Source organism: Neopelma chrysocephalum, unplaced genomic scaffold (genome assembly GCF_003984885.1).
Source record: "Neopelma chrysocephalum unplaced genomic scaffold, ASM398488v2 Primary Assembly neopelma1_100, whole genome shotgun sequence".
NCBI classification, from domain to species: domain Eukaryota; kingdom Metazoa; phylum Chordata; class Aves; order Passeriformes; family Pipridae; genus Neopelma; species Neopelma chrysocephalum.
In genome coordinates this window covers 3877717-3893278 of record NW_020897763.1, presented here as the reverse complement: position 1 = coordinate 3893278, position 15562 = coordinate 3877717, and the positions used below count along the sequence as shown (strand labels likewise).

Here is a 15562-nt window from a genome sequence, read left to right as displayed (position 1 = left end):
TGGCTGTCAGCGCAGGGAGCCGGAGACCCTCAGCAGCCTGGCGAGGGAACCCGTCCTCCGGGAGCCGGGGGACCACCGGGGCGGGGGTCCCCGCGCTGCGCTAGTGCTTTAAGAGGCTGGCAAAGCCGGCGGCGGGCTTCCCAGCTCCTCTTCATGCAAAACTTCCCCGGCCTCGGCTCTCCTCCTCCTCTTCCCCCTCCTCCTCCCCCTTCTCCACCTTCTCCTCCTCCTCCTCCTCGCCGCGGCTGCGGTGCGCGGAGCGCGGCGGGTCCCGCCCGGCTGCGGCTCGCTCGGCTCCCGGGCCGGGCCGGGGCTGGGGGGGCCGGGGCCACCCCCGCCACACGCTGCAGGGCCCCCCCGGGCTGCCCGCGCCCCCCGGGCCGGGGGCGGATCGCGGCACCGGGCACCGGGCGGAGACGGGGCCGGCGGCGCCGCCAACTTGGCGCTGCCCGCGGGTAAGTGCGGGCGGCGCGGGGGGAGCATCCCCGGGGCGCCCGGTGCCCCCGGACTTTCGCCAGGGGCTGGAGTGCCCCCCGCTCCCCCTCCCCGCAGCCTCGCCGCTCCCCCCTCCTCTGCCACGCTCCGGCAAATTTTCCACCTCTCCTTCTCGTTTTTGGTTTTGGGGGGGCTGCGACAGCGGGGGCTGTAGCCCGGAATCCCCAGCCCTCCCCCGGCTCTCCCCTTTCCCACTCATCGCATTATTTATTCATCGTCGGGGGTTGAGGAGCGCTGCTCCCCCCCCCCTCGCCCCGCTGCCCCCGCCTCGAGGGGCACGGGGGGCACCTCCTGCCCCGTTCTCCAACCTGCCACCTTTGTCCCCTGAGGTGCCCCCCCGCCCGGCGGGGGCTCCGGGAGGGGAGCTGGGGGGCTCGTCTGGACGGAGGGGGCTGGAAGGGCTCGGGGCAGGAGGCAGCGGGCGCGGGGGTGGCCGTGGCCAGGGCCGAGCCGCCGGCGGGGGCTGCCCCCGCCTCGCCGCAGCGGGCAGAGCCCGCAGAGCCGCCGCAGGGCAGGGCAGGGGCGGCAGCGGAGCGAGGAAGGGGCTGAAGGCGCTGCCCCTTCCAGCTCGGAGGGGCTGTGGGGGGTAAGACCCGACCCCGCGGAGGCACCCCCGGGCCGGGCAGAGCCCCGCTCCAGCACGGGCTCGGTTTCCTCTCCCGAGCGCTCTCCCGCTCCTTGGCGCTTTCCGGGCGAGCGGATCTGAGGCGTCGGGAGCCGCTGGGGAAGTTGGCAGCCGTGGGAAAAAAACGGAGAACTCTCCCACCGTCTGCCCGGGTGCAGCCCCGCCACCACCCTCCTCCTCCTCCTCCTCCTCCCCCCGGTGTGATGAGCTTGCCGTGCTCTGCCAGCCGGGTGATTTTCCGGGGGCTGCTCCCGCGCCGGGGGATGCCCGCTGCCTTCGGCGGCGGCTGCGACGGAGAGGCTGCGGGTGAGTCACTGCCTTTGCCATCGCCATCGCGCTGCAGGTGACCTGTGGCTCGGGGCTCGCCGGGGGTGGCAGGAGGCAGGGCTGCGGTGACCGGGGGAACCCACCGGCACCGGCCGCGTGCCCCGGGCAGGGCCCGGGGAGGGAGGGAGGGAGGGAGGGAGGAAGGGAAGGAGCGGAGCTGATCTGTTGAATGCAGCGAGGAGCTCGGGAGAACGCCACGAGAACCGCCAAAAGAAAAAGCTCGTTTCCTTCGCTCCCTGTAAGCAGCATTTATGCGCATCAGGGCAGCGGATGGGGGGTGCAGGGGACGTGCTGGGCAAGGCTGTGGTGGGGGGAGAGCTGGGGCAAGACCTTCTTCCCTGTGACCTACTGCTGGGAGCCACGGTCTGATGGGATGTGCAGAGATCCCAGCTGATTCTGGCCAGCCTGGCCGAGCTGGAGGGGCAGTGCTGGGGGCTGCAGTGAGGGTGGTCCCTTTCTGCGAGGGTGGAGGGACCCCATGGGCAGCATTGGCTGTGGCTGCCCCAGGCTGGGGGTACAGGCGAAGCCCTTTTGGAGAGGGCATCAGGCACTGGGCTGGGGGTGCTGAGCTGCATCCCACAGCAGCGCCGAGAGAATTCTCCCCTGGGAACCAAAGCTCGGGTGCAGCCGTGGCCCGGCCCTGCGTCCCAGGGGCAGCATCGTCCTGCAGGGGAGCCCGATGGCTCCCCGAAACAGAGCATCACGTGCTTCAACTTTGGCATCAGGCAGGAGGAGGATGGATTTGTCAGCTCAGCCACCCCCTTCCAGCTCTTCCCAGAAAGGCAGCGGCTTGAAGAAGTGGCAGGTCCTAATTATAACATCGGCGAACCCGCGCCCGCCGCCCTCCCCGGCTCCGCGCCCGCCGCGGGCACCGGCTCTGCCTCCCGGCTCCTCACGGAGGGCTTTGCTCTGCAGTTCCCCCCATGGCCCCGCTCGAAGCCTGGCTCAGGACGGGGGTCTCTGCCGCAGCTGGGGGGGCTCGGGCAGGGGCTGGCACTGCCAGGCCACGGTCTCGGGGTGCGGGTGTGCGATGGGGAGCGGGAATGCCATGCGGTGCCACGGGCACTGCGGGGCACCGGCAGCCAGGCCGCGCTCCCGCTCCCAGCCAGCGCCATCCCAAATCGCAGACGATGATAAAAAATTAATTGCGGGATTTTGCTGCACGTGGCAGGAGCGGGGATGAGCAGCATCTTCCCTCCCTCCAGCCTCTCCTGCTGGAGCTGTCGGCTGCCAGCAGAGACCCTGTGCCGGCCCCGCAAGGTGAGCTGCGTTATCTCCCCCTGCTCCGTGTCCCGCTCGCCTTCCCCCGCCGCGCCATCCCATCCTTCAGAGTGAGGGATTAGCCCTGACCTGCTTTGGCAGCGGGAGGGAGGCGGAAGGAGAGGGTTTGCTGCAGCTGAGGATATATATGGTGTGATAAATATTCCCTGGGTCTCATCCGTGCCCCATGGGACCGCTTTCGTTTGGACTTCAGCATCCTTCAGGGGATGCTCCAGGGCAGTGTGGTGGGTGGTCATACCCAGCTTTCCCCCCCATGGGGCTCTGAGCTGGGCACTGGCGGGACCTGATTGCAGAGAGGACGAGTTGGCACCTTGGCGATGGGCTTGGGCTCGTGTGAGTGTCGTGGTGTCTGTTCGTGCATCAATGGAGAGGTTGCTGGGGCAGAGGGTGTGTTTTGGAGCTCCTTGGGTGGGTTTGGACAGTACAACCCGGGGTCTCTGCTCGCCGCCGCCCGCTGAGCCGTGGCCTTGCTTCTCCGAGCGAACGCTGGGGTGCTGGACCTGAATACTTAAGGCTTTGCCTGTTGAGAGAGAACTTAACTGCCATCCCCTCCCTCCCTCTGTGCCTCAATTCCACTGTACTTCGTGGAGCTTTTGCAATTAAAAAGAGCAGGAGCCAAACTAAGTTCCCTGTAACCGCCTGCAAGCGGGGAGAGCGAGTGTGTGCTAATTGGGACATTGTGCTGCCTGCTGGCTGGCCCTGCCTGCTGGGGAAGTGCAGGTGGGGAGAGAAATGGCTTGATTTTTCAAAAAGATGCTGTTGAGCTGGTGGAAGCCAGCGTGGCTTAAGCTGGCACAGCCCTCCCAGTGCTGGGGCCGGGCTGGGGTCTCCGTGGTGTTGTGCTGGTGGTGCTGGGCTCCTCGGCAGCTGGGGATGGGGATGTGCAGGCGAGTGCTGGGTGCAGCCTCTTGGCTGCTTATTCCTGCATCTCCTGGGCCGTGTCACTGGCTCAGCCTCTGCCTGGTTTAACAACCCCAGAATGTCCTGGCTCTGAACTGGGAGGTGGTGGGTCCTGCTGCAGGCAGAGCTCTGCTGTCCCTGGGTGTGGGGTCTGTGTCCCACCGCAGCCCAGCCGGAGCAGCACTTGCAGGGACACGCGGGAGGAGCTGTGGGAAGGAGCAGCAGAGGTGATGCCTGGGATGGCTGGTACTTCCTTTGGGCACTGGATGTAGTTTTTGCAGCAGGAGCTCTCCATGGTGTGGGGGAATTTTTAATGTGTTTGATTTCACAGAACCACAGAATGGTTTGGGTTGGAAAGGACCTTATAATTCATCCAGTTCCAGCCCCCATGGGCAGGGACACCTTCCACTAGACCAGGTTGTCCCAACGGGGGCTCCCTTGCCCAGCTGAGTCCTCCCCTGCCCTTTCCAGGGACCCCTGTGACTGGCGATGCCGGTGGCCCAGTGGCTTGGCCACCACTAGAGGGGGACAGGATGCCACCGTGCTGACCGGCCCCATGTCCCGGGGTGCCAGGACCCGCAGGGCTCTGCCCATGCCCCCCATCTCTGCCTGTCCCAGGGTGGCAACATCCCCAGCCCCCGGCACCTGCTTCTCTACCCTGGTGCTCCTCAGCCCACCCCGGCTTGGGCAGGTGATGACGCAGCCCCAGGGGCTGGAGATCTTCTCAGTTTGGTCTGAGAAGTCCTTGCACTGCGTTCCAGACCCGGATCAGGCTGTGGTGTGGCTGGGATGAGGGCGATGGGAAGGCTCCTTCCTCACCGACGATGTGTGGTGGAAGCAGGAGGAAGCAGCAAAGCTCCTTCCTTTGGGGCTGGGGGGAGCACCACACCGGGCCATTCCCACCCGTTATTCCCGCCCTTGGGGTGCCCCTGTGGAGCTGTGCAGGTGGGGCAGGAGGGCAGCTCTGGCCCCTCGCTGCCCGGAGCGTGTGGATGAGGCTGTTCCCTGCTCCACGAGCACCTGCTGCAGGCAGGTGTCTTCTTCCAGATGTGCATCTTCCTCCAGATGTGCAGCACCAGCCTCCTGGTGGAGGCCCCGCTCTGGGGAGGCTCAGGCACGATGGGAGCAAGATCTGGGCTGTGCAGGAGCAGAGGCTCGTGCGTGGCTGTGGGGATGGGGGAGGCAGGTGGAGGGGACAGGGGTGCTCATCTGCCACCCCTTCCCGGGCCGTTGGCAGCCCGGGCTCATCGGGTGATTCACACTCCATCTCCCCTAATGATTCCGCGAGGGATCTGAACCAGGTCCCTCCTCCCCTCCCCATTATTGGCGCTTTCTTCTTGCCTGCCGTGATATTTTTACCTTCAGTTCGTTCAGATTATGTGATCAAAGGAGCCACAAAGGGGAGAGAACAGAGAGGAAAAAGCTTGAAAGAAGAAAGGGAGAAGCAGTGGGCTCTGGGGGCACTGCCAGCTCCGTGGGAGCTGCCACGGGCTGTGAGGGTTTTCCTGGGAACGGGTCTGTGCTGTGACCAACCCGGCTTTGATGGGCAGAAGTGTCGCAGCTCCAGGGATGGGGGTGGGAGCAGTGACCACTCTCGGCTGGTGCAGGGCTGCCGGGGGGGACGGGGCTGTGCTGTCTGAGCATCCCTTGGTCGCCCCATCATCCTCCTCCTTGGCACGGGCAAAGCGTGACCCGCTTCCAGGCCGTGCCAGGAGCCACGTTCCCCTGCTCCGTGCCCGCTGGAGATGCGTGGGGTGGTTCTTGTAGAGGGGACAGGACTGTGCAGAGGGGCTGATCCCTGTCCCTGATCCCCACCCGAGCAAGGGCCGTGCTCCCAGGGGCTCTCCCAGCAGGCTGGGGCGGGCGATGTGCTGCAGCATTCCCACCTTCCTGCCTTTGGAAGCGCAAAATTCGGCACCGGGTAATTCTGGTTCCTTAAAAGCCCCGGCTGTCAGAATCGCTTTGGAGATGGGCCTTCAAGCGGCTGCGGCGGGCAGGGACGTGCATAATTCATGGAGGTGAGTCGAAGGCAGGGTCCTCCGGGCTGGGGGAGCCTCCCCGGCGATGGAACGGGCTCGGCTCGGGTGGGCAGCACCCCCGGGGCCGTGGGCTTGGGTGCCGGGCTCTGTGCTTGAGCTGAGATTAATTGAAGCCGTTTCCTCGGTGTGGCTGCTCCAGCCTGTCCTGCCTGGGGAACGCGTTACCCGGCTCGGCTCCGCGCTGCTCTCGCTGCCTGCATTAATCATGTGCTGCCCTCGGCATCCGTCAGCGGCTGCTGGGAGGCAGCAGGGACGGGCTCGAGGGAGAACCTGCCCGGGGGAAACTGAGGCAGGGGCTGTGCTGCCCGGGCAGGGGCAGCTCAGGTGCTGTCGATATTTGCTGCTGGAAGCTGTCGATAAGGGAAGTTTGCAGGGAAGCAGCTGCTGGTTCAGGAATCAGTGGCCTGGAGGCAGAGCAGCAGGAACACAGTGCTTTGGGTAGTGACTGGGATCCATAATGCTGGATTTTGTCAGTGCCTGGCTCTCGCTGAGGACACAGACCAGCACTGAGACTGCTCAGTCTGTGGCGTTCAAGACTCGTGGGCTCACGAGAGGTGACTGAAAAACCCGCTGGGAAAGAGGAGGGATGCTCTGGGGCAGGCAGGGACCAGGGCTGGGGGTGTATGTGGGATTTCCCCTCCCCCTCCAGTGCTCTCTTGGGACCTGTCCCACCCTCGCAGCTCCCTAAAGAGGAGACGGGGGAGGGTTCCAGGGCCTCCCTCCAGCCCTGAGCTGGCCACTGACCTTGTCCTGCTCTGGGACAGAGCGTGTGTGGTGCCTGACCAGCCCCTCTGCCCGGATGCACTTTGGGCTGAGCCAAAGCCGCTGGCATGAATCAGAAATCCAGTGAATCCCAAACCTATTTTTTGCAATAACCTCCAGTGCTAATTTCTGCTGGACTCCCTGACAAAAGCTTGGAACAGCCGATGTCCTCTTCATGCTCCTGCTTAATTTTCTCTCTCGCCCCTGTCCCCCTCCCTCTCAAGGTCTCCAGAGGAAGGACCCGAAGCTTCTCGTGGGCTGGTGTCTCTGCTGCTGTCTCTCCACCCTGGTGTAGCCATGCAGACCCTGGCACCCCCCAGCAGCCCGGTCGCCCACGGCTGCCCCGGGGCCGGCGGCACCGTCGGGAGCCGCTGACGGAGCCGGATCAGGATCCCCCCGGAGCCATGGCCCCCGCCCGCCCCAGCCCGGCCCCCTGAGCGTGTTCCCCGCCCGAGCTCTGCCCCAGCACGGCCTTGGCGATGAGCGGGGGTCACTTCTGCATGGAGCATCTCTCCTTCTGCCTCCTCCTGAGTGCCTGGAGCTGGGGGTGGGCGCCCGGCGGTGCCGCCAAGCCCAAGGGCCAGGGCTACCCGCACATGAACTCCATCCGCATCGACGGGGACATCACGCTCGGGGGGCTCTTCCCTGTGCACGGCCGGGGTGCCGAGGGCAAGGCCTGCGGGGAGCTCAAGAAGGAGAAGGGCATCCACCGGCTGGAGGCCATGCTGTTCGCCCTGGACCGCATCAACAACGACCCCGACCTGCTGCCCAACATCACCCTGGGCGCGCGCATCCTGGACACCTGCTCGCGGGACACGCACGCCCTGGAGCAGTCGCTGACCTTCGTGCAGGCCCTCATCGAGAAGGACAGCACCGAGGTGCGCTGCGTCAGCGGGGGGCCCCCCATCATCACCAAACCCGAGCGGGTGGTCGGCGTCATCGGCGCCTCGGGCAGCTCCGTCTCCATCATGGTGGCCAACATCCTGCGGCTCTTCAAGGTAGGGCTGGGCCAGGGCAAAGGGAACCCCTCGGCAAAACCCCCCCGGGTGCTCTGGCAGCGTTCCTCCGTGCGTGCCTCTTCCTCCACAGCTGGGGGAAGGTGGGAGCTGGTGTCGTTAAAATGCTCCTCCTGCCTCCCCCGGGTCCCCGGGGAGCCCTTCCTCCATCCCCCTCCGCTGACGGCACTTGGAGCAGGAGGATTTTTATTTCTTCTCCCCCGGCTCCGTGGTGAGGGGGGATGCTGGTGGGGGAGGTGGGCTGAGGATGGGTTGTGACACCAGTTATGGGGGTGCTCGATAAGGGGTGTGGGTTATACCCCAAAGTGTAAGGTCCCACCTGAGCCAGAGGACAGGATGGCTGAGGGGTGCAGGGACAGCTGGGATCTGCTCCAGCCCATGGGACATCAGCCAGGTTGGGGGCACTTGTTCTGTGCCCCCAACCCCAGAGGTGCTCAAGCTGTGATGTCAGCTGCAGGAATGCCGAGGTGATAATTCCTCTCCCCCTTGCTGTGTATTTATTTATCTGCAGCCACGTCCGTGGGCTGGAGAGTGTGAACAAGGGCCCCTCTGCAGGAATGAGGGAAGAACATAAATATTCTGTACCCCCAGCAATGGTGGGAGCCCCATCCCAGCTTGGCCTCCCCCCAGCACCCTGTAACCCCTCATTCTGCAGGGTTGGTGCTGTTTCCCTTTCTCTCTTCCCCCTCCTCTTCCTCTGCCAGCCCAGCGTGCTGAGAGCCGGGTGCCCTCCTGGGAGGGCTGGGAGCTGTTAGTGAAGACAGAAAATCCAGATCGCTGATGGAGTTTGATTTTTCTGGGTCCCTTTTTTTTTAAAACGTGTTAATGTTCCAGGCAACGAGTGAGAGGGCTATTCAATAATTAAAATAATATAAATTAGTGGGAGTGGGAGGAACTTAAAAGCTATTTGCTGAGACAAGAAAGATTGAATGCTTGCTCTGGAGAAGAGGAGGCAGGCAGGCAGCAGGGAAGGAGGCAGGAGAGTGACAGTCGGAAGTACCTACACTCTTTCTAGGTTCTTGCTTTTTTTTTTTTCTTGTCCTTCTCTGGTTTTGATCCTTGTGTGACCTGTGCAGGAAGGATGTCCCCGAGTTCAGGTGCAACCCTGCCCTGGCTGTGCAGCCAGGCACTGGTGCTGCTGGTGCTACATCTTGAGCCCCAGCACCTTTAATCCAGAGCTGATCCCATCCCAACAGGACAGGGAGGAAACACAAATGGGAGGAAGGGCAGTTAAAGAGAGGATGGAGACCTCAAAACCCCCTAGGAGGGGAGGACAAGGTCAAGCTCAGCCCTTCCTAGACAGCAGCAAATCCTGGTGTGGGGCTGAGCAGGTGCACAGGGGTGGTGCACTCCCAGTGGTCCCCAGCACGGGGATATCATTCCCATGGGATGGGGATCTTGTCCCACCCCATTGTCTGGGCACAGGCAGGGGCTGGGGAGTTCTGGGGTCTCTTCCTCCTGCCAGGACCTGAGTGCTGCTGCCGCTCTTTGTTATTCAAACACTGGTTTAATGGCTGGGACATGCTGAAAATGAAAATCAGGCGACTTCCATCTCGGGCGCCGCTGACCTTTAAGCGCGGGTGACTCCGCTCCGGGGTTCAGCCAAGCTCTGCTGCCCGTGCCCATTCTCTGGGGACTGGCACTTGCCAGAGCTCTGCTCCTGCTTGGCCCCGTGTTGCTGTGTCACTCGTGTCCCCCGTGGCGCTCCCTCAACACAGGGACACTGGTGTGAAGTGCTGGGAGCTGGGGTGGGGGACTGCTGGCAATGGGCAGCGGGGACAGTTGTGCTGGAGTTTAAAGTGCCCTCTGAGTGCTCTGGTTTCTGAATTGCTGAAGTGCTTCTCTGGGATGGCTGCAGCACATCTTGGGGGGGCTGTAGCATATCTGGGAGGGCTGTACCATGTCCAGTGAGCGGTGACGGCACAGAATCAACTAGAAAGTCCAACAGGATGAGGAGAAAATACAAGTCGTGCTGAGTCCAGGCTGGGAGGGGGCACAGCAGCCCCCCTAGTTTTCCCTGGGAGCCTGGAGCAGCCCGCTCTGTCCCGTGACCAAACACACAGCAGGGGTGGCTGTTCCTGTCTCTGGATGATGCTGTCCTTGCCATGGTCCCTTGCCACATCCCACACTCCCTCCCGTGCACCTCTCCCTGTTCCACCCCTGCTCCCCCCTGCGCAGCCTCCAGCCCTCCCTGCCAGGCTGGTCCTGCCCCTCCCTGACGGGGCTTTTCTCGCTCCTGTGCTCCATAAATAAATAACGGGTCCTTCGTTAGCTGCCGCCGCCTAATTAAAGCTGTACATCAGTGGAACAACTCGCAGATGCGGCATCCTCTGTCCAAGCTGGTTTCATCACTCCCCATTGCTCTGCCTGCAGAAAATCCTTCCCCCAGATCCGTGCTCTGGGCTCTGTGCGATAGCATCTCCCTGGCGTCACTGCCAGAGAGCTCCGGCATGTTCCAGCTCCTTCCCACCCCTCACTGCTGTTCCAGCCCCAGCTCTGCCCACTGGCTCCTGAACCACCACAGCGGGGATGGTGAGAAAGGAACCAGATCCGTGTCCTACGAGTGTGATCCCCAAAAACCTGCCTCAGGGTTTGGGGGGGCGTTTTTCATCCCCATCCAGAAAGAGCAGAGACAGGACGGAGCCCGAGTGCTCAGCCAGGTTGAAGAGCATCCTCGGCCAGAGGATGGGCTCGACACGTGCCAGGGCACTTTGAGAGCTTGTTTTGTCCGTGTCAGTGAGTGCAGCCACTCTCCTTAGCGCAGGAGTGTTGTCCATCATGAATAATTCACCTGGGGACGGTGCTGCCCGTGGTGTGTGCGGCACAGCCACGGGCACTCGGCACCTGCAGGCACACGAGGTTGTGCTGCCTGGGGCTGGGGGTGCAGAGCAGGATCAGCCCCTGGTGCTGAGCCCCCCGGCTCGTGTGGGGGTGCCCCGAGGCTCTGGGGGCTGGAGCGATGCTGTGTTTGGCACACGTTCCCCCACTCAGTGGGTGAATAACCTTCACCAGGTGGGAAGGTGGCAGCCGGCTGGGGGACGCTCTGATTAATCACCCCCTCCTGCCACTTCAGTTCCTTGCTCTTCGCTGGGTTTATTTAAACAAACTGCAGCTGCCTGGCTCCCCTGGGCTGCCCCAGCCCCACAGCCCCGAGCTGTTCCCTGGGCACGGCTGGGTGAGGAGGAGTGGGAGGCCTAAGGGACAGTGTCGAAGGGCAGCGTCCTCCTGTGCCTGCTGTGCTTCCCAGGGCTGTATTTTTGCCTCACTGCTCCCCGAGGAGGTGCTGAGGGCTGGACCCTGGCTCGGCACTGGGCCAAGGGGAAGGGGCAGCAGGACAGAGCTGCAGCTCCTCTGCCTGACCAGCCCCGCTCAGCCCCTCGCTGCTCCGGCCCCTGCGGTGCTTTACGCTCTCCCTAATTAAAAGCTGCCATCCAAATGGCTCGATGATGGAAATTCTAATTAAATCAATTCCATCTTGTCAGTGAACCAGAGGTTTGCATAAGATATGCATGAAATTAATAATTATGGGTAGGGAATTAGCTGTTCCCGTCCCTGTTTCTGGGCTGGGGGGGCTGGTGCAGGAGCCCCTGCTCGTGGGGTGCTCCTGACGAGGGTGCCCAGCTCTGGTTCTGCAATGGCCCCGTTGCTTTGGGGCTCCTTCCCTCCTGGCTGCGTGTTCTGATCGATGGTTTGAGCCTTAGCTGGGATGTGCTGAAATTGCTGCCTTTGATTGTCCCCAGTCTGGGGGGATTCTGTCCCACACCAGTGGAGAAAATGCCGCAGCAGCTCCTGAGCTGGGTTAATGATGGGTGACAGTGACGGGCACAAAATCCAGCTTTTCCAGCACATTGGAAGTCAATCACACCAGTCCATTGATCCAGGAAGCTGGGGGAGCAGGATGACATCCTGAGCCCTGGCTCCCACCTGCTCCCTTATCCCAAGGGACATTTCTCCAGGCTGGGGGTGCTTCTGGATGATGCTGATTCTGGTTTTTGGTTCAAAAAAAGAGGAGGAAGGAGGTTTTATCCCCTGCCCTGGGATTACTCCCCACTCTGACTCACAATGAATTCTTGGGATGCAGGAGAGCTTTCCTGCCCCCTCCTCAACCTGGTGTTTGTTCCAGGCTGGAGATGAGCCAGGCAAGGGACCATCAGTGGCCAAATATGCAGCTGAGATATTTCCAGCTCCCCCTTCCCGCCATATCCTTCTTTCTAAGAACCTTGAATTCCCTGCCTGCATTTTGCTTTTATGGACCTAAAAGGACTTTTGTCTTTTATCTGAGAAAATAGCTGGTGCCAGGAGTTGGGCTATCAAAAAGGCAGAGGGGGAAAAGGCAGAAGAAATCTATGAAATGGTCATTTGGGAACTGGTATTTTATTTTCACTTTCATCCAAGGCAGAGGAGCGAGAGAAAAAAAGCTCTTTCCTTTTGTTTATTAAAATACAGCTTCCAGTTTGTAGCCTGTGGATCAACAGGTATTTCCTGGGCTTTGTTTTCCAGCTGAGGTTGGAGCAGGATGGGCAGGCCCCAGGTTAATCCCAGACCACCTGAGCTTGGACTGGGTGGTGGTGGTGGTGGCAGCGGGAATAGCTGGGAAGCCTCTACCACCAGTGCCCTGTGGAGAAGGCAGGGGCCTGGTTAAACCAAAACACTTCTCAGGGGGAAAATCATGGGGAAAGGATCCTCTGGAAGGGCAGGGTTGCATCCCTGCCTCCAAATCACCTTTGAGGTGGGCACTGCTGCCTCCCGTGTCCCGGTGTGTGGGCACTGCAGGCACTGCCTCCATCCCGAGCCCGGGTGGGTCCTGCGGGCACGGCAGGAGCAGGGAGGGATGGAGGGAGGGCTCGGGCTGGGAGCAGCCCCCCCTGCCCGCGGGACGAGTGATTGCCAGGCGGGCGTCTCACCTGCTGAGCAGAATTTTAATCGAGTCTCAGGCACCGGCTCCAGTCACAGATCCCCAACGAGCAGATCAGAGCCCCTCGGAACGGAGCACAAAGCAGATTGTCACAGGGAGTAATCCTATTTGTGCCTTGATAAAGATTCCTTCCTCTCCCTCTCCCACTCCTTCTCCATCTCTCCCTTTTTTCATCTCCTGTTTCTCAGGCAGGTAGAAGGGTGGCTGCTCCTTTCCAGGGGCCTTTTAGCATTCAGGTGGAGTCATGGGTTTATAACACCGGAATCGCATTTAACAGAGAGAGAGGCAGGAGTGGGAGAGGGGAAATAACAGAGAAACAAAGGAGAGACTGGGAGATGCAGGAGTGGAGGAGGATGGAGTGGGTTCTGGGGCCGGGAGACCCGGGAGGATCTGTGGGGTTGCCCCGGTGCCCGTCTCTTTATCCTCGGGATGCTGTGCCCCAGCCGGGCTCCCAGAAAGCTGCTGGATCCTATAACACAAACTTGGGTTCCCACAGACCCCAAACCTTCCCTGGCCCCTGCAAGCCCACCCAGGTGTCTCTGCTGCTGGGAACTGGCTGACTGCTTACTGGGGAGGGGCGTTGGGTGAGGCAGCATGAGTTGATTTGGGCATCTCGGTGCCTGCTCAGTCTGGAGGATGACTGGGATCCCTCACAGTCCCCTGTGGTTCTGGCAGCTGCAATTACTGAATTGTTCTAAAGTGGATCAGAGGGAACAGGAGAGGAGGAGAGTCCTGGAAGAGCTGGGGATCACGCTCTGCACCCGCTCACCCCTGAGGCGTTTGGGGTCAGTGATGCTCTGGGCTGTTCCTCCTCTGGTTCCTTCTCTGGTTTCTCACCTGCAGGAAGGTGAGAGGGTGGTGGGTGGCCAGAGCCTTCCCTAGGATGCACCAGCTCCAGGCTGCCCTGTGGCTCCAGTCCCTGCTATTATTTAAAACCTTGCCCAGGTTTTGGGGCAGGGCTCTGCCAGCCCTTGCTGCACCTGGGGCAGGTTCCTGCTTGGGACTGGGATGGGGAGACGGTGGATGGGGCTGTCTGGATACTCGGGATGCCTTTGGGAGGGAGCTTCAGGCTGGTGGTGAGAACCTGGGCTTGATAATTTAATAAGCCTTTTCCATCTTGAAGATAAATGAGGATGTGTGGTGTGTTTTGGAGATGGAAAGTGCTGTGTAAGTGTTAAACACTGCCTGATCCTGGGTGTTAATCATCCCAGTGCACTGCCAGGGGTGCGGCAGATCTGGTTCATTTAAAGGGTTTATTTATGGCTTGGGTGGGCAGGACCTGGCAGGGGGGTTGGATCTGTCCTTCCTGGGGCAGGAAGCTGATGGGAGTCTTTGGCAGTGCTGGCCAGGGCAGAGTTTGGGTTTTCTCTTTGGCCTTTCCCACGCCAGGCACATCCAATGCTCAGGGAGCCCCTCTGGGGTCTTGCTGGGTGTCCCTGAGCTGCGGGTGGTCCCCAAACCCCAACGTCTCCCAGAGCCCCCCACGTCCCACTGGAGGCACGTGCTCCACCTGACCCACGGTCTCCCTCCACTCCCACCTCCCTCTCCCTCCGATCAGGGCTTTGGGAGCCAGGCCCAGGGCAGGGCATCGCTGTGGGGTGGAGATCCCCCGCTCACCCCGATGCTTTGCCTCTCCCTCCTCCGCCCCAGATCCCCCAGATCAGCTACGCCTCCACCGCGCCCGACCTGAGCGACAACAGCCGCTACGACTTCTTCTCCCGCGTCGTCCCGTCCGACACGTACCAGGCCCAGGCCATGGTGGACATTGTCAAAGCCCTCAAGTGGAATTACGTCTCCACCTTGGCCTCCGAGGGCAGCTACGGGGAGAGCGGCGTGGAGGCCTTCATCCAGAAGTCCAGGGAGGACGGTGAGTGGGTTTCTCCTGGGACGGGAGCGGCTGTGGATGGGGTGGAGGGAACACGTGAGCTCCTTGTGCTGAGAGCTGGGATGTGTTCGGGGTGATGAACAGGGGTGGATGGTGCAGTTTGGGGGATGACCCCAGAGCAGTGCAGGTTTTGGGGCTGCTGTGCTGATTGCAAGGACAATGAGGTGGCCAGGAAGGATTCAAGCTTTCCAGCAGGGGTTGGGACCAGCAACACTGAGCTTCCCTTTGCGGGGCAGGCTGCTTTTGGGAAGCATCTCGAGATCCCATTCCCTGCTCCCCAGGAGACCTCAGTTCCTCCAAGCTGGTCTGATCCCCTCCCTCTGCATCCGAGCCACAGCGCTGGGCATCTTCCAGAACAAAGGGCTTTTACAAACATTCCCAGGTTTTAACAGAAAATAAAGTTGGCACCACCGTGCACGTTGTCCAATTTTAGTGGAATTATCCCTGAGGGCAGGTGCTTTAATTTGTCTGTGAGCTTTGGACAGGCAGAAAGTCCATGCTCAGCAAAACTCTTTGGGAGGATTTGTCTGGAGCCAGAAAGCGTTTTGCTGACGGGAGCTCTGGGATGCTTAGGGGGGATTAGCAGCCTCGGGAGCAGTGGGGGAGCTTGTGGGTACCTGAGCATCAACCCTGGGGCAGCTGGGATGGGTGAGGAGCCCTGGGAATTGCTGCTGCAGGCACTCTTACCCTGCGCTTGGAGCTGCCCCACGGAGGGCTGGCACAGCACTGGGGTCCCTCCTGGCTCTGGCATCACCTCACCTGTGCAGCATCACGTGCACGGGGTGAGATGGGAGCTAAAGGGTGTTTTTTGAGGCAGTTAAAACCCTGCAGTGCTCAGGCTGCTGCCTATTACTGGCTTAAGTGTGTCTGAATGGCACATTAGGTTCTGGCAAAGTCGGTGGGACACCAGCCTATCTGGAGCCAGTCAAACTGTGTTATGGCCTTATAAATGGATAAAGGGAATAAAAACTTCTAGGTGACGAGCTCCTAATCAAAGCCCTATAAATAGGAACGGCGTTAATTCCGTCTCGCGCGCGCGCCCTGGCACTGGAACCAGCAACGCTTTTAGTATGCAGAGAAACCCATCTGGGGATCCAACCTGGGAGCTGCTCTTCAGGATTTTCACTTGAAAAGCGGAATATTTTCATGGGGCTGTGGTTTTCCAAGAAGGAGCACGTGGGGATGCTCCGGAGCAGCCGCTGCTGGGGGTGTGTGGATCTGAGGTGCAGAGGTGTTGATCTGGGGTGCAGAGGTGCTGCTGGGGGTGTGTGGATCTGGGGTGCAGAGGTGCTGATCTGGGGTGCAGAGGTGCTGCTG

General features: G+C 61.4%; 1 protein-coding gene across 4 annotated transcripts in view; it reads left to right on the top strand.

Annotated features, from left to right (window-relative positions):
• The first annotated feature begins 314 nt into the window (after positions 1-314).
• GRM4 (glutamate metabotropic receptor 4) overlaps positions 315-15562 on the top strand; it is a 35277-nt gene continuing 20029 nt past the window's right edge. Inside the window, exons 1-3 of one of the 4 annotated variants that reach the window (XM_027695156.1) lie at positions 315-455; positions 6654-7427; positions 14011-14227. In XM_027695156.1, coding sequence (XP_027550957.1) covers positions 6909-7427; positions 14011-14227 — 736 coding nt within the window. In that variant the 5' untranslated portion in view covers positions 315-455; positions 6654-6908. Of the gene's footprint in view, positions 456-1101; positions 1427-5751; positions 7428-14010; positions 14228-15562 lie in introns of those variants that run through there. The other 3 variants (XM_027695158.1, XM_027695157.1, XM_027695155.1) reach the window with 3 other exon arrangements.